The sequence below is a fragment of the Callorhinus ursinus genome, unplaced genomic scaffold (assembly GCF_003265705.2).
Source record: "Callorhinus ursinus isolate GAN/ISIS: 27379988/994484 unplaced genomic scaffold, GSC_fseal_2.0 scaffold5, whole genome shotgun sequence".
Taxonomy (NCBI): Eukaryota; Metazoa; Chordata; class Mammalia; order Carnivora; family Otariidae; genus Callorhinus; species Callorhinus ursinus.
Genome location: NW_027397067.1, coordinates 23,638,000 through 23,665,643, shown reverse-complemented (window position 1 = coordinate 23,665,643; position 27,644 = coordinate 23,638,000). Strand labels below are relative to the sequence as shown.

At 38.0% G+C, this 27,644-nt stretch overlaps 1 protein-coding gene and 1 pseudogene across 8 annotated transcripts; one reads left to right on the top strand and one right to left on the bottom strand.

Annotated features, from left to right (window-relative positions):
* The first annotated feature begins 221 nt into the window (after positions 1 to 221).
* CUNH8orf89 (chromosome unknown C8orf89 homolog) lies at positions 222 to 27,203 on the top strand. Of its 8 annotated transcripts, none has more exons than XM_073892699.1 (8): positions 722 to 1,037; positions 1,703 to 1,846; positions 15,994 to 16,160; positions 17,936 to 18,089; positions 20,050 to 20,146; positions 21,363 to 21,417; positions 24,924 to 24,959; positions 26,910 to 27,203. In XM_073892699.1, exons 3-8 carry the CDS (start codon positions 16,034 to 16,036, stop codon positions 27,056 to 27,058), a joined length of 618 nt encoding a protein of 205 aa, XP_073748800.1. In that variant the 5' UTR covers positions 722 to 1,037; positions 1,703 to 1,846; positions 15,994 to 16,033; the 3' UTR covers positions 27,059 to 27,203. The 8 variants fall into 8 exon arrangements, with proteins under 8 accessions (XP_073748804.1, XP_073748805.1, XP_073748800.1 ...); XM_073892700.1 differs by having other exon boundaries at positions 15,991 to 16,160; XM_073892705.1 differs by lacking the exon at positions 20,050 to 20,146 and adding an exon at positions 5,459 to 5,694 and having other exon boundaries at positions 15,991 to 16,160; positions 21,362 to 21,417.
* On the bottom strand, positions 10,811 to 11,412 carry LOC112823529 (peptidyl-prolyl cis-trans isomerase A pseudogene; annotated as a pseudogene).
* Positions 27,204 to 27,644: the final 441 nt, after the last annotated feature.

The window sequence follows — 27,644 nt, the reverse complement described above, 5'->3', positions numbered from 1 at the left end:
AAACCATCGTTACTAGGGCTAAACTTGCATCCCTATTTGGGGTCATGAAATGGAGGCAGAGGGTTTCGAACATAATTTGGCAAAAGTATAGATGCTAAGGTCCTACCACACAAGTCAGGGTGCTAGGCTTCTTTACTGGGGAGGGGACACGCACCTAACCTTTCACCAAAGAACCCAGACAAAGGAGACCTAGAACATGGAATTCGGGCGGGCACGGTGAGGGAACTCGGGGATGACAACCTAAGATTGGGATAGGCAGGTATCGCTGGGCTGTTTGAAAGTTCCAGACTCATCAATACTCTGGAGAACCTGGTTAGTTTGAATCTTAAAAATGCAACCCAGAGAACTGAACATCAACCTTGTCTAACTACCCACCCTACAGGCGCATGGCATAACTTCCGTACCCCACTGAACTTGCGCCACGTCTGACTCCTATACACCCAGCCTCTAAAGCACCCTCCCATCCCGCGCCCCCCCCCCCCCCCCCCTCCCCCCCGCGTAGCAGTGACCCCAAAGGTGGTGGCACCTATACTAGTTGTCGAGTGAGTCCTAAGCGGCCTTCTGGCCGCCCAGGCGCCTTCCTGGCGCGGCACCCTAACCGTCGGTCCCTGCTCTGGGAAGACTGCGGCAGGTGACCGCGCGCGGAAGGCGGTCCGGAAGCTCCTGGAGCCTGGCAACGCGCGCGCGTCGGGCGGGCGGCGCTGCAGCCACCGGAGCCGCTCGCCGGGCCGGGCGGGGCTGAAAGGCGGGAGCGCCGCGCTCCCGAAAGTCGCCAGGCTGCCGGCAGCCGAGCATGTTCGCCTCGAGAGCGGCGCCCGTACGAGCGCCAGGCCGCCCTCCCTGCCCCGCCGCCGCGGCCAGCCCTGCGCCCCGGCCAGGCTGGGCCGGGGGCTCGGCTCGGCTGCGGGCCGCCCCCGGCTCCCGCGCTGTCCGCTGCCCCAGTTGACCCCGCTGCCGGAGCCTCAGACCTGGGCACCACCGCCACGGTCCAGGCACTCGAAGAAGCCCCTCTCCTCCGAGGTGGAGCTGCGGGGACAGTGAGTGCGGGTGGTCTCTGGAGGACCCCCGGCCTAGCGCGAGCGGGGTGGGGGGGTAGGATGGGGCGGGGGCCAGGGGACTTTGCAGGGGCAGGGCTGAAGGGAAGGTGGGGCCCAGAGGTCAGCTGGTCAGGCCCCCTTCCAGGCAGGGGAAACTAGCCCAGTGAGGCAAATGGGTCACTCCAAGGATTCTCTTGACGCACTTTGAGGGGAGCTGCCGGGCGGGGTCGGGTGAAGCAGAGAGATGGGAACAAACCCCGGACACGAGGACCTGCCTGCCGGATCTGTATGTTTCCGCACTCCTCAAGCTGGGTACAAGGCTAGCACGCGCATCCCTGTGTCAAATGGACACGCCCTTACAGGGTCTCCCCTAAAACCTGCCCAGGGTTTAAACTGAAGGAGGGTGTGGGCTAGGTGTTTCCCCTCTACCTTTGACTGCCACTATACCTCACTCTTGCACCCAGCCATATGGAGCAGGACTTGGGACACTGACCGTGTTAATTAGCTCTGGCTCCGTTTTCACAGCCAATTTAGCTTTGTGCTATTTCTGATTTACCTATAGTTTGTGTGTTTATTACTCTTTTCATGAGGGGTTACAAATACTAGAAAAGATTTGTGTAATACAGGTAGTCTGTTCTATTGTATGGATCATTCTACCCCTACAGCTTTTTGGGGGCCATAGACATGAAAACTGGAGCCTCTGTCTAGAGAAATGCAACTTTGCAACCATTTTCAGGGTATTGTACTCTCTGAAGCACAATAATCCCTGCTCTTCCATCTTCATTGGCTTTTGATCTACATTGCTAATGGTGAGTTTAAATCCTCTGTTACAGTGGCATTTCTTCAAAAATACTTTTGACATTTCTTTTTTTACATTTTTAAAATTACATTATAACACATTAGTAGTTCTCATTCAAACACAAGAATATAGAGTTAGAAGTGAAAGCCCTCTCTTTACCTTTTTCTCCTTTCTTTCTAACACTTCTTAGAGTTAATTTAGCGTTTATCCTACTCTTTTTTCATTTGTTGTTTTTATTATTATCATTGGAATCATATCTGGATTCTTTTGAGAAATTGTCTTTTTCACTTAAAAGGATCTGACAAATAACTTCATATCAGTTTACTTAGGTCTGCATTGATATAGTAGATGTATCATACAGATGTATGACCATATGGTATGGATGTATTGTAATTTATGTAACCATTCCTCATTAAGATTGGTTCCAGTTTTTCCTCATTGCAAACAATGCAACAATGAACATTCTTATACATGGGAACAGTTCTATAAAATGAATTCCTTGAAGCAGAATTGCGGGGTCAGGTGTGTGTATGTGAAAAATTTTTGATAGAATCTTGTGTTCTGAAAAGTCTTTATTGATTTACATTTCCATCAACAGGCTGTGTTGAGAAAAATCTGTGTTTATTATTATTTAAAGCAAAATAATAACTTCCACTCATTGAATGTTTATTACATGTCCAGCACCATGCTGAACACTTTACATGCATTTTGAAATTGAATCCTCACTAACCCTATGAGAATCAGAGGCACTGTTATTTTCTTCATGACCCTATGGTTATGCAGCTATTGAAGGGCAGAATCAAGATTAGAATCCAGGCTCATTTTACTCCGATGAATAAAATGTGTTCTTTGTTGGGTGGGAATTCCTGGTCAGTAATTGACTGGGAATTGTATTTCATTGGGTTCTTTGAGGATTAAATGAGATTGTGCTTTTGGTGTTGCTGTGTTATTAGTAGTTTCTTCCACTACCAACTTCTATAGAATTGGACACGGGCCAGTGCTCCCTGTGATTCTGGTTCCTCTGTATTCTCTGCCTCTCCAGTCACCTCTCAGCCTCTTCTTTATCTTCCTGCTTTGTGGACATTTTAAAGAAATCTGGCTTTCTTCTCCCTCTCAAGTCTTCTTTGGCAACTTTAATCTAGTCTCTGGCCTTAATTCTCACTAGTGAATAGATGACTCTTAAAATTTCTTCTCCCAACCGAAGCTACGGTCCTCAATTCCTACAGCTTAGATCCAGGTTCTATAGCTCCACCTGGGTGTCCTCCACTCATTTTATCTCAAACTGAGCTCTTTGTTTCTCTCCACCCCCAGACTAGCAATTTCCCTTTGAATGTAATTCATCATTCTCTTAGTCACCCTAGTTCACAGTTTCAGGCCTCTTTGATTCTTTTTTTCTTTGCTGAACCTCCTAAATTCAATCAACTGTTGTATTCTCACTGCTGCTACCCTAATTTAAGCACTCTGGACTATTAGAATTATAGTGGCTTCTTAACTTGGTTCCAGTCTCTGCCAGATTAATCTTCCTAAAGCATACCTGTGAATGTGCCACACCTCGGTTCAAAACCCGTGTCAGTGTCTTCCCATTGCTCAAAGAAGTAAGTGCAAACCACTTTGACTAGCATTCAGATTTGTCTGTGATCTCGCCCCAAACTGTCATTTCGTTATCTCTCACAGCGCCATTATCTGAACCCCGCTCCATTCTCCGTGTCATCTTTCACATCTATATCTTTTCCTGGAATGCCTATACCTGCATTTCTGCCTGTCTAAATTCTATTTGTCATTTTCTGGTTTCTTCCAAGTCTTTTTTGAACTTCCATGTGAAAATAACATCTGCCTTCTTTTAACTCCCCTGATGTGAGACATCTCTCTCTCCTTGGGCTGTAATGTCACACTTTGCCTTATATTACAGTTGTGTGAGCAGCTGCTCTTTTTCCTTTTGCATTGGAAATTCTGTAAAGGCAGAATCTCTGTTTAGTTCTTCATATGTGTCAGGCACATGGAATATTGATTTGCATATAGTACATGCTTAGTGAATGTATTTGAGTAAGTGAGCTAATAATCACCCTTGGAAATAAAAAATTGCATGTATTAGTCTGTTCCTAGGTGTAATGACAAATGGACCTCAACATCTTAGGGACTTAACGTGTAACAGTTTCTTTCTTGCTCACATAACAATTCCAAAGCAGATAGTCCTGGTCAGCAGGCAGCTTTCTCCCAGTTGGTTGTAGGACCAGGCTCTACCATTCATTGACACTTCCCTATTATCTAATTGTAGCAAGGAGAAGAAGATCGGAAAAAGCAGACTTGCTTCTTAAAGGCGTTACACATTACACTCACTCACGTTCCAATCACGGGGAGATAGGCACTTCTTAGGAACACTGTATTCTCTGGAGGAGCAAGAATTTTAGTAAACATTCAGCCTACTGACCGTCACAGCCAATTTCTACTTATGAAAACCCATGGGACTTGGCTTGAACATCCCTCACTGAAAAACAAAAGCAAAACTCCTACTTCCCCCATCTGGCTAGGTTAGCAAACCCTCTGTTATACACAGAATTGAAACATACCTTTATCACTAATATTTATCATAATGAACTCTAATTATTTGTTTACTTTGTTCCCCCCCAACATACTGTACACTTTTGCATCTTCATCATTTTTGTATTTCAGCTCCTAGCACAATGACCTGCATTATGGATAAATAAATAACTAGCTTTCTCAATGAATCCACAACTTGTCTTTATGTTCACTTGATAACTATTTTGCTTTAAACAAAGCTAAAAATAAAGATAATATTAGCAACTGCTCTTTGATGTTTGGGTTATTTTCAGCCTTTTTTCTTTTCTACTATAAAAAAATACAGGATTTAACATCCTTGAAGATAAATATTTGTGTGTATCAATGATTATTCATTTAGGATAAATTCCTGGAAGTGGACTTGCTGGGTCAAAAGTATATAAAATTATTAGGACATATATATTGCCAAATTGCTTTCTGGACATATGTTATTGACATATACACTGAAACCTTATGAGAGTGCCTATTTTCCTTGAACCTCATCTTACATTATCTAGTATTAAAGAAAAATCCTTGCCATTTTGATTGGCAAAATCATAGCTCATTATATTATTTTGCTTTTATTTGAGAACTAGTGAGGATGAACTTTTATTGATCATTTGTATTTTTTTCTGGAATGAATTATCTGTCCTTTAATAAATACATTTTCTATAGGGTTCATTCTCTTTTTTATTTTTAAGTATATATATAAAAGGAATTAAAAGCATCAGTTTTTTATGTCCTCATTTGAAAAGTTATGGGAACTTCTGGATTGTGTGGCAGAAGAAGCTGACACGGATGGGACTCCATTCTACTTTGGTATATTTCATATGCTGGGTAAAATATAATAAGATAATTTATGGAAATGTGGCTGAGCTAGGGACCAAGAGAAGGAAATCCCCAGGTGCCAGAAATGAAGGAACATTCACATAGGAAGCCACTGTTGAGCATCTGCCGAAAGCTGGAAGTCACAAAGGCGTACTGTTTCCAGTTACTATGACTGCATCACAAATTTCTCCAAAACTTAGTCATGGCAAACAACCATTTATTGTGCTCTGTGGGTCAGGAATTCGGACAGTGCACAGCAGGGACAGCTTGGCTCTGCTTCACGATGTCTGGGGCCTCGGATGGAAGAATCACAAGCTTGGGGCTGGAATCACCTGCAGGCTCATTCATTCCCATGTCTGGTGGTTGATGCTGGCTGTGGACTGAGACCTTAGCTGTGGATGTCAGCTGGATCCTTTGTGTGGTGGCTTCTTCCTGTCACCCGCTTCCTCACAAAATGGTGGCTGGATTTCACAGGTGAGTTTCCCAAGAGAGAGCCAGTGGTACCGCCTTTTATGCCCTAGCCTTGGAAATCACACAGTGTCACTTCTAGGGCACTTTATTTACTCAGGAAGTTAGTTTCAGGGAGAGGGAACACAGACCTCACTTCTTGAAGGAGTGTCAATAGTACATTGAAGGAAGAACTTGTATGGGAATGGATATGTATTAGTGCATCCTTCTTTGAAAAATACAACCTGCTACAGACACTGAGGTGATAATAGAAAAATACGCCCCCATTGGCCTGAGGAGACTACAAGGAAGCTTGCCATCCACTTGGGACTATGGCAGGAAAAGAGTTAGCTGTTAAATCCGGCACATAGACTCTGCACAGCTGCATACACATACAGCTCAAGTCTGGGGTCTGAATTCACATGACTACATGCTTTGGGGACCACCATCCAAGAAACTGACATACTAACTGTGCTGGCACCTCCAAAACCCAGGGTCAAGCAGAGACCGATGGAAAAGTCTGCATAGCAAAGTTTCCAGAGCTCAGGGAGTACTGGACTCCCATAGGTGGCAATCTCTCTAAAGATGAGCTCACAGTCAAAGTTTACAAATTATATGAGGAAATGAACACGAAGAAGGAGACTTGGCAGATGCAGCGAGTGGGAGATGAGTACCACAAAACTGAATAGAACATCATGGGAAAATATTTAAATTTGTACTATGCAAGGAGATGAAGGGTATGGAAAAGCATAAGGCAAGAACAGGTCAGTATGAAGAAAAACAGGAGAGTTCTAGGAGTGCACCTTTCCCCTGAAAGGAAAAGAGGAAGAGAGGAAGAGGCATTGAGTCAAGCTGTACCTCGTGTACCTAGCCATTAGCTGATTCTTGGCCTAGGGTAATAATCATGATGATTATGATAATAATAGCAGCCATCATTTGTCTCTGTGTGTAAAGCTACCTTACTGCAGTCTGAACTGAAGATTCTTGTTTGAGTATTAAAGCAGCATACTAGGCATTTAGCTAGATGCTTGTCTTAAATCACCTTCAGACTTCATAATAACTCTGTAAGACAGAGCTTATTAGTTCCCTAGGTAGGGAGACTGAGGCACAGAAAGGTTAACAAGAAAATAAATATTTTGTCCCATCCAGGAATGGGCGACAGGAAAGGGGAAGTAACAAAGGGCTCTGGGATGTGTAGGTGGATGGGATGTATTGTAGGTGCCATTGCTCCTATATTTCATCATTTCTCAATTCACAGCCTGGGGGGTTCTTAACTTAGGGACTGCTTCCATGTAATTCTTCCTGTGAATTGAATATTTAAACACAAACTGGCAAATTGGCTGCTTATGGATTTTAGGATATGGGAAGTCCCCTATTGTCCAGATGGGAAATTTGCCTATAGTTTTTAAAATTGTTGTTCCTAATATTTTACATGCTTAGTTTTAATTTTGTTAGAGCTCAATTTTAACACTTCTTTAATTGCTTTCCTTTGTTCATTTCTCCTTTCCATTAAGAGAATTTGATAAATTAATACTCTTGTTGTTCCTTGTTGTATAACATTAGAGGCAAACCATTTAATAACCCTGCTAGACCTCAGTTGTTTTATTAAAAAATTCAGAGATCAGTTCTCTTACAGGCCTATAAACCAGCAATTTCTGTTGTACTCAGGCATGAAAACAACATTAATCTCCTTGTCCATCTCCATCAGAGCTCTTGGTTGACCAGGTGCATTGTCAACGAGCAGTCATATTTTGAAAGGAATCTTTTTCCTGAGCAGTAGGTCTCAACAGTGGGCTTAAAATATTCAGTAAACTATGTTATAAACAGATGTGCTGTCATCCAGGCTTTGTTGTTTCACTTACAGAGCACAGACAGAGTGGATTTTAGCATAAATCTGAAGGGCTCTAGGATTTTGGGGATGGTCAATGAGCATTGGCTTCCAATGAAAGTCACCAGCTGCATTAGTCCCTGACAAGAGAGTCCAGCCAGCCTGTTCTTTGAAGATTTGAAGCCAGGCACTGATTTCCCCTCTCATCTCATCTAGTCCTAGATGGCATCTTCTCCCAGTAGAAGACTGTTTCATCTCCATTGAAGATCTGTTGTTTAGTGTAGCCACGCTCATACCTTAGCTGGATCTTCTGGAGAACTTGCTGCGGCCTCCACATCAGCCCTGGCTGCTTCCCCTTGCACTTTGATGTTACGGTGATGGCTTCTTTCCTTAGCGCTCACGAACCAGCCTCTGCCAGCTTTCAGCTTTTCTTCTGCAGCTTCCTCACCTCCCTCAGCCTTTATAGAATTGAAGAGAGTCAAGGCCTTGCTCTATATTTGGCTTAAGGGACTGTTGTGGCTGGTTTGATCTTCTATCCAGACCTCTCAGACTTTCTCCATGTCAGCAATAAGACTATTTCACTTTCTTACCATAAGTGTGTTCACTGGAGTAGCACTCTTAATTTCCTTCAAGAACTTCCCCTTGCATTTAAACTTGGCTAACTCTTTGGCACATGAGGACTAGCTTTCAACCTGTCTCAGCTTTTGACTTGCCTTCCTTACTAAGTGTAATCATTTCTAGTGAGAGACATGTGACTCTTCACTTGAAAAATTAGAGGCCATTGTAGGGTTATTGATTGGCTTAATTTTGGTATTGTTGTGTCTCAGGGAATAGAGAGGCCCGGGGAGAGGGAGAGGGGTGGAGGAACAGCTGGTCAGTGGAGCAGTGAGAATACACACAACACCTACTGATTAAGTTTGCTATCTTTATGGGCATGCTTCATTGCCCATCAAAACAGTTACAGTAGTAACATCACAGATTACTGATCACAGATCACCATGACAAATATAATGACAATGAAAAAGTTTGAAATATTGCAAGAATTAGCAAAATGTGACAGATGTGAAATGAACAAATGCTGTCAGAAAAAATGCACTAAGAGACTTGCTCCACGCAGGGTTGCCACAAACCTTCAATTTGTAAAAAACAAAAAACCCGAAAAAACACACAAAGAAATCCTCAAACCACCCCCAAGCCACCACCAACAAAACAATTATCTGTGAAGTGCAATAAAGCGAAGCACAATAAAATAAGATATGCCTGTACATGTATGTGTGTGTGTGTGTGTGTGTGTATTTAATACATTTCAATTCATCGCAGTTAATGTTTTTATTAATGTTTGTAACTCTCATTATTGGGCAGCTTGGAGCCTTTTTAAGTTGTTGACTACCATGGTTATAGTCTTCATTGATAGATTACTAGATCTCTGGAATGACAAAATGTTCTAGGCTCATCTTGTACATTTCCTTCGACAGACTTGGAATCAGCTATTTCTGGTTGGTTTTTGTGGTTTTCTTTTTCTTTTTCTTTTTTAACTTTAGTTATTATGTTTAGTAAACAGAGCTAGGAAACACTTTTTTTTTTTGGTCTTTTTTCTTTTTTAGATGAAAGTCTTATACTTCCAATTCATAGTTAGGACTTCAAAGTCTTTGTTTACTCTTTATTGGTGTGAAATCTGTATCTTTTTCTCTCTCAATGAAAACCCTGGTTCCCATCAATGCCAGTACAAATGTTCATTTACTCAATCAGCTATCTTGAACTATAGATAGTATGTGTTCAGGGCAATGGAGCAGTAGAGTAGAGAAGTAGGTGAGGTCCCTGATAGCTTAGCACCAGACTTGAGGTGTCTGGCCAGGCTTTTATTTGAGGGCAAATCTTGTTTAAGCACATATTTTGGATTTTCTGTCCTTTGAAGCCCAAATAATACAGGGAAGTACCATGGATTTCCAATTTTTAAAGGATTAGTATATGGTAAATGCATTTTATACCAAAATCTTACTGAATTTATTATTGTCTTTGATACAGAAGGATTTTCAGAATATTTTTCCCCTCAAATATTACCCAGAACATCAACAGTTATTATTGTGCTGTAGAATTGTGTAGGTCTCAATTGTTGTATATTATCCTTTTTTCGATTTTAGAAATTGGTTTTAAGAGAGTGAATAAATTTTTATTCCACTTATTTAAATAGAATTTTAAAAATTACCTCCAACACATATTTTATATAGGCTATGATGTAGTGTTATGTATTAAATTTTGCCCCCCACCCCCAATTCATACATTGAAGTCCTAACCCCAGCCTCAGAATATGACCTTACTTGGAGGTAATCGAGTTAATATGAGGTCATTAGAATGGACCTTAACCTAATTTGACCAGTGGCAAATTAAGTAAAATACATAATTATTTTTCTGTGTTCATGTTTAGAATAAAAGTAATGGCTATCATGAGGACATATTTATTTTCCATGGGACATAGAAACTATCTTTTTCTTTTCAGGCACAAACGCATATTATCATGGAAATAATTTTTAAAATTTTTATTTTTTTGTGGCAAGAACACTTAACATGAGATTTACCCTCTTAACATATTTTTAGGTGTACAATCCAGTACTGTTGTATATAGGTACAATGTTGAACAGCAGATCTCTAGAACTTACTTGTCTTGAAACTTTATACTCACTAATTAGCAACTCCCTGTTTCCTCCTCCCTCCAGCCCCTGGAAACCACCATTTTATGCTTCTATGAGTTTGACTGTTTTAGATACCTCATATGAGTGGATCTTCAGTATTTGTCTTTCTGTGATTGGCTTATTTCACTCAGCATAGTGTCCTCAAGGTGCATCCATGTCGTTACATATTTCAGGCTTGTGTTCTTTTTCTATAGCTGATTAATATCTCAGTGTATATCTATACCACATTTTCCTTATTCATTCATCTGTTGATGGACATTTAGATTGTTTTCACATCTTGGCCATTGTGAAAAGTGCCACAGTGAATATGGGTGTGCTGGTATCTTTTCGAGATTCTGATTTCAGTTCTTTTGGATAAATACCCAGAAGTGGGATTGCTGGATCATATGGTAGTTCTATTTTTACTTTTTTGAGGAACCTCCATACTTTTTTCCATAGTGCTGCACCATTTTGTATTTCCACCAATAGTGTACAAGAGTTCCAATTTCTCTACCCTCATCAACACTTGTCTTTTTGTGTTTGTGTGTGGTTTAGGTTTTATTTCATCATCATAAACTGAACTCTGTAGTCCAGCTAGACCTGGGGATAAAGAACCTTGGAGCCCGCAGAACTGCAGTGAGAGCACAGAGATTCTGGGGTATTTTGAGCAGGTGGGGGTGGAGGGGTGTTCTCCCGAGCTACAGAAGGAATGGTCTGGTAGTTAAGATAAAACACAAGTCAGATTTATTAGATCTGTCCACAGTCAGCAATGGTGATCTTCTTGCTGGTCTTGCCATTCCTGGACCCAAGGTGCTCCATGGCCTCCACGATGTTCATGCCTTCTTTGACCTTGCCGAACACCACATGCTTGCCATCCAACCACTTGGTCTTGGCAGTGCAGATGAAGAACTGGGAACCGTTCGTGTTGGGTCCAGCGTTGGCCATGGACAGGATGCCATGACCCATGTGCTTCAGGATGAAATTCTCATCATCAAACTTCTCCCCATAGATGGACTTGCCTCCAGTGCCCTTATGGCGTGTGAAGCTCCCCCCACCCCCGCCCCCCGCACATAAATCCCGGAATAAGCCTGTGAAAGCAGGAACATTGATAACCAAATCCTTTCTCCCCAGTGCTCAGGGCACGAAGTTCTCTGCTGTCTTTGGAACTTTGTCTGCAAACAGCTCGGAGGAGACCTGGCCCAAGGGCTCCCTGCCCACGGCGATGTCGAACACAGGGGTGTTGACCATGGCTGGGCGTTGTGGGTGGCTCCAGGGGAGTCCAGTCTGCCCAACACTTGTCTTTTAAAAAAATTTTTATAATAGCCATCATAACAGGTGTGAGGTGATATCTCACTGTGGTTTTGATTTGCATTGCCCCAATGGTTAATAACATTGAACATCTTTTTACAAAATTTTTATTTAAATTCTAGTTAGTTAACATACAGTGCAATAATTGATTTCAGGAGTAGAATTCAGTGATTCATCACTTACATACAATACCCAGTGCTCATTACTTCAAGTGCCCTCCTTAATACCTATTACCCATCTAGCCCATCCCCCACCCACTTCCCTCCATCATCCCAGTTTGTTCTCTATCATTACGAGTCTCTTATGGTTTGTTTCCCTCTCTCTTTTTATCCCCCCCCATGTTCATCTATTTCATTTCTTAAATTCCACAGATGAGTGAAATCATATGGTATTTGTCTTTCTCTGACTTATTTTGCTTAGCATAATACACTTTAGCTCCATTCACATTGTTACAAATGGCAAGATTTCATTCTTTTTGATGGCTGACTAATATTCCATTATATATATATATATATATATATATATATATTCTCTCTCTCTCTCTCTTTCTATATATATATATATATATATATATATATATACACACACACACACACACACTATCTATCTATCTACACCACATCTTCTTTATCCATTCATCAGTTGATGGACATTTGGGCTCTTTCCATAGTTTGGCTATCGTTGATAATGCTGCTATAAACATTGGGGTGCATGTACCCCTTTGAATCTGTCTTTTTGTATCTTTTGGGTAAATACCAGTAGTAAAATTGCTGGAGTACAGGGTAGTTTTATTTTTAACTTTTTGAGGAACATCCATACTGTTTTGCAGAGTGGCTGCCCCAGTTTGCATTCCCACCAACAGTGCAAGAGGTTTCCCCTTTCTCCACATCCTTGCCAACACCTGTTGTTTCTTTTGTTAATTTTAGCCATTCTGACAGATGTGAGGTGGTATCTCATCATGGTTTTGATTTGTATTTCCTGATGATGAGTGATGTTGAGCATCTTTTCAGGTGTCTGTTAGCCATCTGGATGTCTTCTTTGGAAAAGTGCCTATTCATGTCTTCTGCCCATTTCTTACCCAGATTATTTGTTTTTTGGGTGTTGAGTTTGATAAGTTCTTTATAAATTTTGGATACTAGCCCTTTTTCAGATAAGTCATTTGCAAATATCTTCTCCCATTCCATAAGTTGCCTTTTAGTTTTGTTGATTGTTTCCTTCACTGTGCAAAAGCTTTTTATCTTGATGAAATCCCAATAGTTCATTTTTGCTTTTGTTTTCTTTGCCTCTGGTGGTATGTCTAGTCAGTTAGAAGTAGACTTACTAGTCTAGTAAGTTGAAGAAAAGTTAATACCTATTCTTCTCAAACTATTCCAAAAAGATAGAAATGGAAGGAAAACTTCCAAACTCCTACAAGGCCAGCATTACTTTGATTCCAAAACCAGACAAAGACCCACTAAAAAGGAGAACCACAGGCCAATATCCCTGATGAACATGGATGCAGAAATTCTCAAGAAGATACTAGCAAATTGAATCCAACAATACATTAAAAGAATTCTTCACCACAACCAAGTGGGATTTATTCCTGGGCCGCAGGGTTGGTTCAGTATTCACAAATCAATCAACGTGATACACCACGTTAATAAAAGAAAAGGTAAGAACCATATGATCCTCTCAATACATGCAGAGAAAACATTTGACAAAATACAGCATCCATTCTTGATAAAAACCCTCAGCAAAGTAGGGATAGATGGAACATTTCTGTATACCAATAATGAAGCAGCAGAAAAAGAAATCAAAGAATCGATCTCATTTTAATTGCACCAAAAATAATAAGATACCTGGGAATAAACCTAACCAAAGAGGTAAAAGATCTGTACTGTAAAAACTATAGAACACTTATGAAGGAAATGGAAGAGGACACAAAGAAATGGAAAAATGTTCCATGCTCATGAATTGGAAGAACAAACATTGTCAAAATGTCTATACTACCCAAAGGAATCTACACATTTAAAGCAATCCCTATCAAAATACCACCAGCGTTTTTCACAGAGCTAGAACAAACAATCCTAAAATTTGTATGGAACCACATAAGACCCTGAATAGCCAAAGCAACTTTGAAAAAGAAATGCAAAGCTGGAGGCTTCACAATTCTGGACTTCAAGCTAAATTACAAAGCTGTAGTCATCAAGACAATATAGTACTGGCACAAATATAGACACATAGATCAATGGAACAGACTAGAAAACCCAGAAATGAACCCACAACTATATGGTCAACTAACCTTCAACAAAGCAGGAAGCATCACAATTCTGGACTTCAAGCTATATTACAAAGCTGTAGTCATCAAGACATTATAGTACTGGCACAAAAACAGATGCACAGATCAATGGAACAGAATAGAAAACCCAGAAATGAACCCACAACTATATGGTCAACTAACCTTCAACAAAGCAGGAAAGAATATCCAATGGAAAAAAGACAGTCTCTTCAACAAATGGTGTTGGGAAAACTGGCGAGCAACATACAGAAGAATGAAACTGGACCACTTTCTTACAGCATACACAAAAATAAATTCAAAATGGATGAAAGATCTAAGTGTGAGACAGGAAACCTCAAAATCCTAGAGGAGAACACAGGCCTCTTTGACCTTGGCCAGAGCATCTTTTCATATACCTGTTGGCCATTTGTATGTCTTCTTTGGAGAAATGTCTATTCAAGTCCTTAAGCCTATTTTTAAACCAGGTTATTAGGGGTTTTTTATTTTTTTGTTTTGTTGTTGTTTTGTTTTTTGCTCTGGAATTATATATTTTGGATATTAACCCCTTATCAGATATATGATTTGCAAATATTTTTCCCAGCGTATAGGTTTCCTTTTCACTCTGTTGATTGTTTTCTTTGCTATGCAGAAGCTCTTTAGTTTGATGCAGGTCCCACTTGTCTATTTTTGCTTTTGTTTCCTGTGCTGTTGGTATCATATCCATAAAATCATTGCAAGACCAATGTCATGAAAGTTTTCCCCTATGTTTTCTTTTAGGAGTTTTAACTTTTAGGTCTTAGGTTTAATTCTTTAATCCATTTTGTGTTGATTTTTGTGTACGGTGTAAGATAGGGTTCAGTTTCCTTCTTTCACATGTGGATATCTAGTTTTTCCAGTGCTGTTTGTTAAAGAGACTATACTTCCCCCATTGTGTACTCCTTGGCATCCTTGTCAAAGGTCAGTTGACTGTGTATATGTCTATTTATTTCTGGATTCTATTCTTCCAGTTGTTTATGTGTCTGTTTTTATACCATTATCATATTGTTTTGGTTACCTTAGCTTTGTGATGTATTTTGAAATTAGCAAGTTTGTTGCCTTCCAGCTTTGATCTTCTTTCTCAAGATTGTTTTGGCTATCTGGGGTCCTTTGTGAATCCATATGAATTTTTGAATTTTTTTACTATTTCTGTAAAAAAAATGCCATTGGGATTTCAATTGTATTGAGTCTGTAGATCATTTTTGGTAGTATGGTTATTTTGACAAAATTAAGTTTTCTAATTTGTGAACATGGGTTATCTTTCCGTTTGTGTCTTCTTTAATTTTTCATTGTGTTTTCCAGTGTATAAGTTGTTCACTCCTTAGTTAAGTTTATTCCTAAGTATTTCATTCTTTTTGATGCTATTGTAAATTGGATTGCTTTCCCAATTTCCTTTTCAGGTAGTTTATTGTTAGTGTATAAAAGAGCAAGTGATTTTTTGGAGTCTGTAGGATTTTCCACATGTTTAAGATCATAACATTTGTTGAAACAGGGACAATTTTACTGCTGCTTTTCCAGTCTGGACTCCTTTTCTTTCCTAATTGCTCTGGCTAGGACTTGTAGTTAAATAGAAGTGGTAAGAGTGGTCATCCTTGCCTTATTCCTTATCTTAAAGGGAAAACTTTTGATTCTTCACCATTGAGTGTGACGTTAACTGTGGGCTTTACGTGCCTTTATTATGTTGAGATAATTTCTCTCTATTCCTAGTTTGCTGAGAGTTTTTATCATGAAAGAGTGTTGAATTTTATCAAATGCTTTTCCTGCATCTCTTGAGATGATCATGTGACTTTTTAATCCTTTATTGTTAAAGTGGTATATCACATTAATTTTTGTGTGTTGAGCTAACCTTTCATCCCAGAGATAAGTCCCATTTGGTCATTGTGTGCAACGGTAATATATTGGAGAGAATCCTAAACATTTTATTGTCTTGTGCACCATAACTTGCTGTTGGGCTTTAATTTTTTTTTATATTCCTAAATATCTGTGACCTGGGATTTGAAAGAACTTATTAAAATATTTAAGAGAAAAAACTCTTACTACCAATTTTAGCTCTATTATTAAAGGCCTCTTACTTTAAAATCCCAAGAATATGTATTTACATGTTATAAGTGAACTTTCCATGTAAGCCTATGTTAGTATTTAATCTATATGATGGAAAACAAATTAGAAAAAATATCTATCTCTGAAATACTTTTTTTTTTTCATTTTGTGTCCTGAATCTGAAGCAGCATCTCACTTTCATCAGCACTGTTGAAAGAAGAAGAAAAAATGCCAGTCCTCTCTCCAGAAATCAAATTTGCTACTTCTAATGTCACCAGAAATTCCCTTAACAGTTGTTTTCTTTTTGAGAGTAGCTGGAGGAAAGCAGTTTTAGAAACACAAAAGATGAAGAAAGGTAACTTCATTTTTACAATTATTTTACTGAAGAAAATATAGAAACAGTGCCTTAAACTAACACATGTACTTTTTTAAACAGTCAGGAGACCATCTTATAATTTCTGTAACATTTATGGAAGGATAATATCCTGAGTTTATGGAAAATAAAAATGGAAGCAAGTTAAAATTAATTTACTTAATGAAATTCTGTAACTCATGATGGAAACAAATTTTAAAGAACTACTTCTCTTGGTATCAGTGCAGTGCTATCTCTGTTGGGTCATATTACTTTTCACAAATTGTGTTTGTTTTTAAACACCTCAAGTTGGTTTTTATGTTTTAAGAAAGCCAAATCTTTAACAGCATCTTTTTGTATTCATAATTCTAACCAAAACTTTATGTGGAAAGTGTCTTATATTCTACCATTGCTCAATGAAGACTAATTTGAGGACTTTTGACATGTGTATGAATATATTAATAGCTTAATCTCAATTTATATTTCAAATTTCAAATTATAATTGTATTTCTTGTTTATGCTGAATTCTGCCTTCAGCTTTATAAATAGAGGTGTAATTCTTGAAAATAGTAAAATCCAAACTCCCCAACACATTTCATTGCTCCTGGTTTTGAGTGTGTTGCTTTATTTTTTCAACTTTTCACTAGATTCCCATTAAAGACACTTAGAAGACATAAATTTATCTGTCCTTTACCCCCAAATATACTTGTGGAAAAGAGAATTTGTATGTTTTTTGATCAGGAGAAACTTTTTTTTTTTCCCAGAAGAAGAAAAATTAAAGGTTGCAAAATAGCATTTGGAGCATTTAATATAACTCCAGTCCCATACTATTTTTATTACTATGTTAGACTTGCTTAGCAGAGAAAGCTTAAGAAACAATTCTCTAAAATTAGTTTAAAGATCACCTGAACCTTTAATTTCTAAATCTGTTTTTGCCCATTTATTGCCTTCATTTTGAAGTTTTGTTTTGTTTTTAAATAATTTGATAATCTCTTTTATGTGAGGTCAGTAGGAGAAGCAACCTTGATGCTTCAATGTTAGTGTTTATAGATTTGTGTGAAATTTTGCAGAGAGAAAATTATTATTATTATTTTTAAGATTTTATTTATTTACTTATTTCACACAGAGAGAGAACAAGCAGGGGGAGCAACAGAGGGAGAAGGAGAGAGGGAGAAGCAGACTCCCCACTGAGCAGGGAGCCCAATGCGGGGCTCCATCCCAGGACCTTGGGATCATGACCTGAGCTGAAGGCAGACACTTAACCAACTGAGCCACCCAGGCACCCCTGAGAAAATTAAAATCAATGCCTGAAATAAAATTCTTTTATGTCTCATTGCTAACTCAATAATCAAGTATTTATACCTCTTATTTACATAAAAGCAGGAAGGTAGAAAGGTTTAAAATAGCAGATAATACAAGACTGTTAAAAGAGCTTTTAAACTCTTTCAATGTGAATTTCTCTAATATTCTGGAAATTCTAATTATATAAAATAATGAGGGCAGAGGACAGTGACAACTATGGGAGATCTGTGAAGCTGTCCTTTTTTCTTATTCTACTTCTTAATCAGACCCTGAATCAACTCTTCCCTACAATCCCTATGGTAGGAATTGAAAGGTATTCTCTTGGGAAAGATACTAGATAAATTACAATAGCTTTATTTTCTTTACTTAATGACTGATTAACTGTATTGTATTATGCATTTTAGTATATGGTAGAAGAAGTTATATACATTTCATCAAGAAATAATACCATTGATTATGATGCTATTTTTAATTAGAATACACCACAGCATTTGGTCTAGAAGAGTTCAAAGAATGTGTCAAAATGCCATATTTACCAAGACTGCAGAATTGCCCAAAAAGTGTAAGTTCAACTCCACTGGAAGTTCATCCAAGACTGCTTCATGCTAACACCGAGATGCCTCCAGTCAGGTAGACCATTGCTCTTCAGTTCTCTTGTGTTCGACACGTATCTGTAGTAATACTGCTAAAGGTAGAGGTTTTCTTGCCTAGTGAGTTGAAGTCTTTCTTGCCCACTGATATTTTTTTCATAAAGGATCTCACGTTTTAGTCTAGGTAGCAATTTTGTTTGGTTTGACAAGTACACCCTTTTCTCAGTTTTCAAGGGACATTGCCAGAAAGGACTTAAGGACTTCCTTTTAAAAATATTTGTTGCCCTAGTATGGATTGCCCATGAGAATATTGGAATTTTTAGCAATAAAAATAAATGAACTCTCTGCAATATTAACAGGTTACTGTACGCTGAATATAGTACCTTGGGTTTTGTTTCTAGTCTGACTGACATAGTGTGAGGGGAGGTTCTAAATGAGATGACAACCTGATGAAGACTTGCGCTGACAATTGGACAAGGAGTCTGTCAACCACAAAAGTCCCACTCACTTTGAATATTGGCATTTAAAACCATTATCATAATTACCTTCCTTTTTATAAATCAGACTGGCTGACATACTGTTAAAAGAAAACCCCTTTCTCCAAAGGGATCTATAAGTTAGTAAGACAGTCTCATATTCTATTTGGTGGCTGCTTTGGTTTATTTATTTATTCCTCAGGGATTTATCGAATGTCCAGGACTTGTTCACTTTGCCAGCCTTAAAAAAAAAGATGATGCATTTATAGTAGTCTGAGTTGCTACTCTCCTTAGGGGAAAATTTGTATTTTCATATTCCCTGAGCTTTAAAGTCAGCCAGTTACACACAGCACACAAATATAGGAGTTTTAAAATATACTTATCGAGTTTTCCACTAGTATTATTGTTCTTTTTAATTACTCTTGAAATAAGTTTTGGTCATATGAAAATACACTAAAAATGAAAAGTTGTGCATAATTTATGAAATTATGAAAATAGATAAGAACTTTGCAGAAAATTTGGAGAAAAAAGATAAACAATATTTCGATAATTTACCCATCCTAACATATCCATTTTTATTGTTGGGTGTTCATTCTCTTCTTCATTTTTGGGAACTTTTGTTTTCGCTATGATTTTAGTGTACTTACAATTTTTTATTTTGCCTTTTTGACTTATTATTACACATAGTCATTCTTTTCATGTCGCTGCATAATCTTCAAACAGTCTTTACTGGCTACATTGTATCTCATTAATGTATCCATAGTTTATTTAACCACTCCCTATCATTCTTAGTATTATCTGAGGACAGATTTCCAAGCTGTAAAAATATAAAAAGCAAAATTACTCTTTCTTCCATGAGATTATAATGAAATAAGGCAGAATCAGGGATGGTGGAAGAGAGCAAGCAAGTTGCTAGTGGAGTAGATGGTAACAGGTACAGAGGAGGGATGGCAGGGATGTAGAAAGAACAGAGAGAGTTGGGAGCATGAATATAAAACCTACTTAAGGACAGTGACTTTCCATCCTTACGGAGACACCTTTGTCCCTAACAGTCCCCTCAACCTTGTCATTTTAATTGGGAGTCTCAGGGCCCTCTGAGGAGGGTGTAGGGCTGAGTCTGGCAATGGACTTGTCTCAGTACAGCCCAGGCTTGTTACCCTTCTTTCATTGCATATGCTCATCTTTAAGAAACTGGAAACCCAGAAAGCACCCCCTAAATTAGCCCAACTACCTCTTAATGTGCCTTTTGCTTCCTACTGTTTTTGCTCTATTTCAGTTTTTTGGTTTTTTTCATTTGCAATTTGGCTGTTTGTGAATGATTCCTCGCCATTTTACATCGACTTGAGTGTGAATTTACCTAGCCAGTGAAGGATAATTTGAATATATTAAATTCATGTTATGACAAGTGTTGTTCATATACAAAGTGGAAGAGCAGTGGCTATGTGCCATAATGTTTATGAAGTGCTTGGCAAATGTAAGTGTTAGTTCTTTTCTCTGTTTTTGAAACAAGTGTCTTTATTTTAGCCAGTCTAGTGAGAACATGTCAAGTTGCGTGCAAGTATTTTATTCTCCTCTGCATATTGCACAGCACTCCATGAATGAACAGCCATGGCAAAGCAGGGAAGTAACGCATTTTTGTTTGTCTTGTGTACAACCCCTTAGCCCCTCTTTTCCCTCCATATGTGAATATTTGTTTTTAAAATGCTGATAAAAGTTTGTTTTTTCAAATTTCTTTTTTTTTAAGATTTTTTATTTATTTATTTGACAGAGAGAGAGAGAGGGAGAGAACCCAAGCATGGGGAGTGACAAGCAGAGAGAGAGGGAGAAGAAGGCTCCCTGCAGAGCAGGGGCAGCCCAATGCGGGGCTTGATCCCAGGACCCCGAGATCATGACCTGAGCCAAAGGCAGATGCTTAACCAACTGAGCCATCCAGGCGCCCCTCAAATTTCTTTAATTATAATCACACACTTTCAGTGACTCTCAAGGCACACTCTGGTAATATAACTATAGTAGTAATCCTAGAAGCGAAGGGCATTTAAAAGTTCCACCTGACTTCTAAAGTTTATTTATTTATTTATTTATTTTTAAGATTTTATTTATTTGACAGAGAGAGACACAGCGAGAGGGAACACAAGCAGGGGGAGGGGGAGAGGGAGAGGGAGAAGCAGGCTTCCTGCGGAGCAGGGAGCCCAGTGTGGGGCTCTATCCCAGGACCCCGAGATCATGACCTGAGCCGAAGGTGGACGCTTAATGACTGAGCCACCCAGGTGCCCCTGACTTCTAAAGTTTAATATAGTTACAGGAAATTTGCAATTCTTATAGATTATCTCACCTACAGCAGGTTCGGTCAAGACATACTTCCTCTAATAACCCACTTGTTATGTAGGTCTGTTCCAGTAGGAACAAAAGTTAATTAAGATAAAATTCAGATTGTGGTGGTTAATACGCAAAATGAGCACAAGTACGGGGATAGTTGATATTGGCCTATCTAGATACCCTCTTAATCTAATCTTGATTCCCTTCCTCTTAGCATTCCCTGAATCATACTTAGAGAAAGTTAAGATAAAGATAAGATAAATATGGGAAAAGTTAGATATAACACTTATCTACAGGTAAAATTTATTAGCAAAAACTGAGATGTTGAGTTGTTCCTATCTGCTTCTGATTGGATTAGTTATGATGGAATGAGTTTACTTTAATGTTAATTTACTTTCCATGTGATGTCCTTCACCAAGTGAGTTTTGCTGAAAGCAGCTTCTTGTCTCTTATTGTATTTTTTAAATTAATGTACCCTGGGTTTATGTAAAAGTGATTTTATGATAATATGTAATTTTAGGATAAGGAAGACTAAGGAGGCCTGCACCATGGTACCACTTCAAGAGAAACCAAAGAGTAAGTTGGCTCATTTTTTTTCTCCTGCCACGTGTCTTATTAGGTTGTCTCATACTTATTATTTTTAACTTTCTTTCTTTCCACTGATTTAACTGCTTTGTTCTTTTTAATGTTTCTTTTAAGCTTTGTTTATTATATAAACATAGTGGATGTTATGTTCACTATACACACACCTTTATTATCTCAGGACCTTGGGATAGTCCCTCATCATCTCTCATGTGGGCCATTGCATGGCCTGCATACTAGTCTTGCTTTGAGTTTCTGACCTTTGAAATTTTTCAAAGCTGTGGCAGCTTGATGCTGAGATGCTGAGTGTAGTTCAGGAAGGAGCTTGATGGTGCCACCCTCACTGTTCAGGGTGCATGCTACCTCTCTAATGGCTCGCTGCAAAACAAACACTGAACACTATTTTCAGTTTTTACCTTTTTAAAATCAAAGTGAAAAATCTTTATTGGATTTCTTGGCAGTTAGCAAAAACAGATACTAATGTAGGTCTTTCATAGAAGTAAAATGGCCAACGTGAACTTTTGAAAAGCTGGGATACCTATATTATATAGCAGTAAAAAAGGAAATCTGTTGTTTGTGACGATATGGTTAAACCCACAGGGCATTATGCTTAGTGAAATAAGCCAGACAGAGAAAGACAAATGCTGCATGAGATTTTGTTCCTAATGGAATCAATCACTTATATGTGGAATCTTAAAAAAAAAAAAAAAAAAGTTGAACATACAGAATAGAATGGTGGTTACCAAGGTTTTGAGTGGGGCAAATGGAGAGATGTTGGTACAAAATTATAGTTCTAAGATGAATAAGTTCTGGGGATCCAATGTACAGCATGGTGACTATAGTTAATAATACTGAATTGTATACTGAAGTCTGCTAAGAGAGTAGGTCTCAAGTGCTCTCATCTTCCCAGATGAGAACCCAGTTACTTTCCCAGAAAAGATAACTTTGTGAGGTGATGGATGTGTTAATTAACTTAATTGTGGTAATCATTTCATAATATATATGTATATCAAGTCGTGTTGTAAACCTTAAATATATACAACTTTTATTTGTGAAATAAACTGAAATAAAGTTGGGGGAGAAAAGGAAAGCAACAGATGAAAGGATTTGTAAAATGAAAGATCATTAGACAATACCCAATTAAAGTGAAGGGAGAAAAAAGATAATACAGAAGAGAGTGTGCAAGTCATTATGTGACAAAGTAAACTTGCTTCACACATGTGTACTTCTTTTTTTTAATAAATTTTTTATTGTTATGTTAATCATCATATATTACATCATTAGTTTTTGATGTAGTGTTCCATGATTCATTGTTTGTGCATAACACCCAGTGCTCCATGCAGAATGTGCCCTCTTTAATACCCATCACCAGGCTAGCCCATGCCCCTACCCTCCTCCCCTCTAGAACCCTCAGTTTGTTTTTCAGAGTCCATCATCTCTCATGGTTCATCTCTTCCTCTGACTTACTCCCCTTCATTCTTCCCCACCTGCTATCTTCTTCTTTTTCTTTTTTCTTAACATATGTTGCATTATTTGTTTCAGAAGTACAGATCTGTGATTCAACAGTCTTGCACAATTCACAGCACTCACCATAGCACATACCCTACCCAATGTCTATCACCCAGCCACCCCATCCCTCCCACCCCCCACCACTCCAGCAACCCTCAGTTTGTTTCCTGAGATTAAGAATTCCTCATATCAGTGAGGTCATATGATACATGTCTTTCTCTGATTGACTTATTTCACTCAGCATAACACCCTCCAGTTCCATCCACGTCGTTGCAAATGGCAAGATCTCATTCCTTTTGATGGCTGCATAATATTCCATTGTGTATATATACCACATCTTCTTTATCCATTCATCTGTCGTTGGACATCTTGGCTCTTTCCACAGTTTGGCTATTGTGGACACTGCTGCTATAAGCATTGGGGTGCACGTACCCCTTCGGATCCCTACATTTGTATCTTTGGGGTAAATACCCAGTAGTGCGATCGCTGGATTGTATGGTAGCTCTATTTTCAACTGTTTGAGGACCCTCCATACTGTTTTCCAGAGGGGTTGCACCAGCTTGCATTCCCACCAACAGTGTAGGAGGGTTCCCCTACACATGTGTACTTCTAATTCCAGTATAAACAAGGTAGGACAGAAACAATATTTACATACTGGCTGATAAGTTCCCAATTTTGATGAAAAATACAAAGCGAACAATACAAGAAGTTCTGTGAGCCCTCAGCAGGAGAGAAACAAAGAAAACCACAGCTAGGCACATGATAATAAAAAGACTAAGTTAAAAAAAAAAACAACACAAAACAAGAAAACAGAGAAAAGATATGTTACCTTCAAAGGTGCAATGGTAAGACGTACAGCTGACTTTTTAAGTGTAGACAATGGAAGCAAGAAGAAAGTGGAATAGCATTTTCTTTTTCTTTCTTTCTTTCTTTCTTTCTTTTTATTTATTTATTTATTTATTTATTTATTTATTTATTTATTTATTTGACAGAGAGAGACACAGCGAGAGAGGGAACACAAGCAGGGAGAGTGGGAAAGGGAGAAGCAGGCTTCCCGCTGAGCAGGGAGCCCGACATGGGACTTGATCCCAGGACTCCGGGATCATGACCTGAGCCGAAGGCAGACGCTTAACGACCAAGCCACCCAGGCACCCCTGGAATAGCATTTTCAAGGGCTAAAAGAGATAACTGCCAAACTTGAATTGGATACCCAGTGAAAATACCCTTAAAAGTAAAAGTGAAACAAATACATTTTCATTCAAATAGAAGTTGAGAGAATTTATTGTCTGCAGAGCTTCACTAAAAAATACTAAGGAAGAAATTATACAAAAAGGAAGTACAACAACTTGGAAAAGAATGAGAAGCAGTAACTGTATTATTATGAAGTTTAAAATCTGTGTAGAAATAAAATACTTGACAATAGTAGCACAGAGGTAGGATGGGGCATACGTGGAGTTAAAGTATTGTAAGATACTCGCATTATTTGAAAAATGGTAAAATAACTAATGTAAACTAGATTGTAATGTGTCAAAGAGACATGTGATAATCTGTATGGTAACCAATAAAAGAATAACAAAATAATACAAGTAACAAGCTAATAGAGAGGGAAAAATATAAAATGAGAAAACACTTGATCATTTCAGAAGAGGACAAGAAAGGAGGAAAAAGGAAACATAAAACATATGGGACAAATAGAAAACAATTAGCAAGATTGAAGATTTAAAATTAAACATAACAATTACATTAGATATAAGCAGACTAAATATTTCATTGAAAAAACAAAGTATCAGACTGAGAAAATTAACTGTATGTTGTTTGCAAGAGGCATACCTTAAACTTAAGGGCAAGAAAGATCAAAAGTGCGAGGTTGGAAAAATACAAATCATGTAAACATTAATAAGAAGAAAGATTGTGTAGCTACACTAATATCAAACAAAGCAGACAGCAAGGCAGGAATTATTTTAATATTGATTCAATCATTTTAATTTTAGGATTTTTAAGGCATTCTAATTCTTCAATCAATTTTGGTAAGTTATATTTTCTAAATTTTTTTGCATTTTGTCTAAATTTTCAGATATATTGGCATAAAGTTGAGTTTTTGTTTTATCTGTACTTCTATCCCTCTTCTTCTTTTTTTTTTATTAAAGATTTTATTTATAAGTAATCTCTACACCCAATGTGGGGCTAGAACTCACAACCCTGAGATCAAGAGTCACACGCTCTATGTGTCCCTCTTCTTTTAGTGTTATTTATTTGTGCCTTCTGCCTTTTTATCTTAATCAATCTTACCAAAGACTTTTCTTCTTTATTATTATCTTCAATGAAGAACTCATCTTCCAAAAAAATCTTTCTTATTGTAAATTTGTTTTCTACTTCATTGATTTCTTCTCTTTCCTGTATTATCTTTTTCTTCTATGTTCTTTGGGTTTATTATTTTCCTAATGTGTATCTTATACCTAACTTATTAATTTTTAAGCCTTCTTTTCTAACATAGGAATTTGGGGTATAAACCTCTCTATGTATAACTCTTGCTGCATCACAGAAGTTTTGTAATATTTTCATTATCATTTAGTTACAAACATTTTAATGTTTCTTATGATTTCTTTTTTGACTGATGAATAATCTAGAATGTGTGTATAAATTTCTAACTATTTGAGGATTTTAAATTTATCTTATTGTTAACAACTTCCAACTTAATTGCATTGATTTGTATGAAGTTTTGAAGTTTTTTGAGGCTTTTTGACATTTGCTTAATATCTAGAATCCAGTTAATTTGTAGCCAGAGAGTTTTTCTAAGTGTCAGGGTCATTGTACTGCTAAGAACCGGTATCCCGATCATATTCTTTCCCTCTACCCTCTCTCTTTCTCTGAACTTCCTACTTATGTTATGCACTCAAATAACAAACCAAACCAAAAATAACCACAGTGGAGAATTGTAGATAGCTTTTTTTGACACTTGACTGTTTTGAAATTAAATAATATTTTAAGTTTGAATCAGTACATTATTTTCTAAGTTTTATATGTTTCAAAATAGAAGTATTTATACATCTTTACATATTTAGGGCACTATGTAGTGATTGCATGGGAAGTTTGAATATGAGGAATCTGGATTCAAATCCTTTGCCCTTGGGCAAGACTTTAACCCCACTAAATCTTCTTTTTATATCTGTGGTCCAAGATAGTACTAATTGCCTACTTCATAGTGTTGTGTGGATGAAATAAATGTAAGTACTTGGCACAGAGAGATCATTTGATATATGTTATCTATTACTATTATTACTACCACTCTATAATAGAAACTTGAGTAATGCTGTTCAGTTAGTGAATGATTCATTTTCCTTTACAGTTTTACTATTTTACTAAACTTAGCATTTATGAGAAATGGTATATTTGGAGAAAATAACTTGATGAACATGTAAGGTATGAAACAAGTTTATTATTTTGGGGGACTGTTTCTTTTGCTTTGGAATAAATTCCACAGCCATCCCATGTTTTAAAAAGTACATTATAGACTCAGATATAGTTTTATATAATTAAATACAAATATTATAGGATTTTTTAGTTACATTTTTAAAAAAGACTTATTTATTTATTAGAAAGAGAGCATGAGTGGGGGGAGAGGCAGAGGGAGAGGGAGAGAGAATCTCAAGCAGACCCCTCCTGCCCCCTGCTGAGTGGAGCCCTATGCAGGGCTCGATCCCATGACCCTGAGATCATGATCTGAACCAAATCAAGAGTCAGACTCCCAACCGACTGAGGCACCCAGGCACCCCTAGTTAAATATTTTTGAGATGACTTGACATCACAATCACTTTAGAAAGTAAATATTTTCTATTTTTACTTCAACTAATGTGATATATCAAGAACTAGCAGTGTTTAATGGTCATTTGAGGAAGAGAGATTTTGTTTGCCCTGTATTTTAGAGAATATAATTTCAGTGTGCTTAATTTTAATAGCTGATTTCTTTTTCTTCACAGGTTCTGGCTTCAGCGATCCTCTTGCTGGAGCATCATCTCAATACTTACAGAGACTTTCCAAAATGGCCATATTGGAGTATGATACCATTCGTCAAGAAACTACTAGAAAATCCAAAAAGAGCAAGAAACGATACCTGCGAGACTGCTGATAAGTATCACATGGTGCAATGGTTTCTTCACTGACGTCTAAGGTTTATATATCTTTTCCTTTCTTTTTCTTTTTTTGATATGTAATATGTGCAATGATTTACATAAAAATGGAAATGTAAATAAGAAATAAATATTTTATGTAATATACAGAATCATTTGCATTTCTTTAACATCTACAAAAAGACATTTAAGTTATGTTTTATGGGGACATGACATAGGAGAAATTACATTCCATGAATTTTATGCATATTGATTATACCCTTTGATTCAATTTGATACATGTGTTTTGAGTGCCTCTCTGTACAGTGAATGACTTTGCTAGTTGCTGCAGAGGATTCAAGGCAGTGAATCATTATTGGGCTTAGAGATGTCCAGTGAGAACACCTCCTTTTCCCTGCTTGAGTTTGAAAACAGTTGTGAGATAAGGATTCAAGCAGATGAAAATATTAGCTTTGTTTGCTGGTAAAACCTGGAAGGAAAATCCTGTCTTAGATGTGTGGCAACAGTGGGCCTCCTAATCCTGAACTTCAGAATTGGGCAAATGTACACATTCAGTCATTCCTGACAAGCTCACCCTCCAGGGCC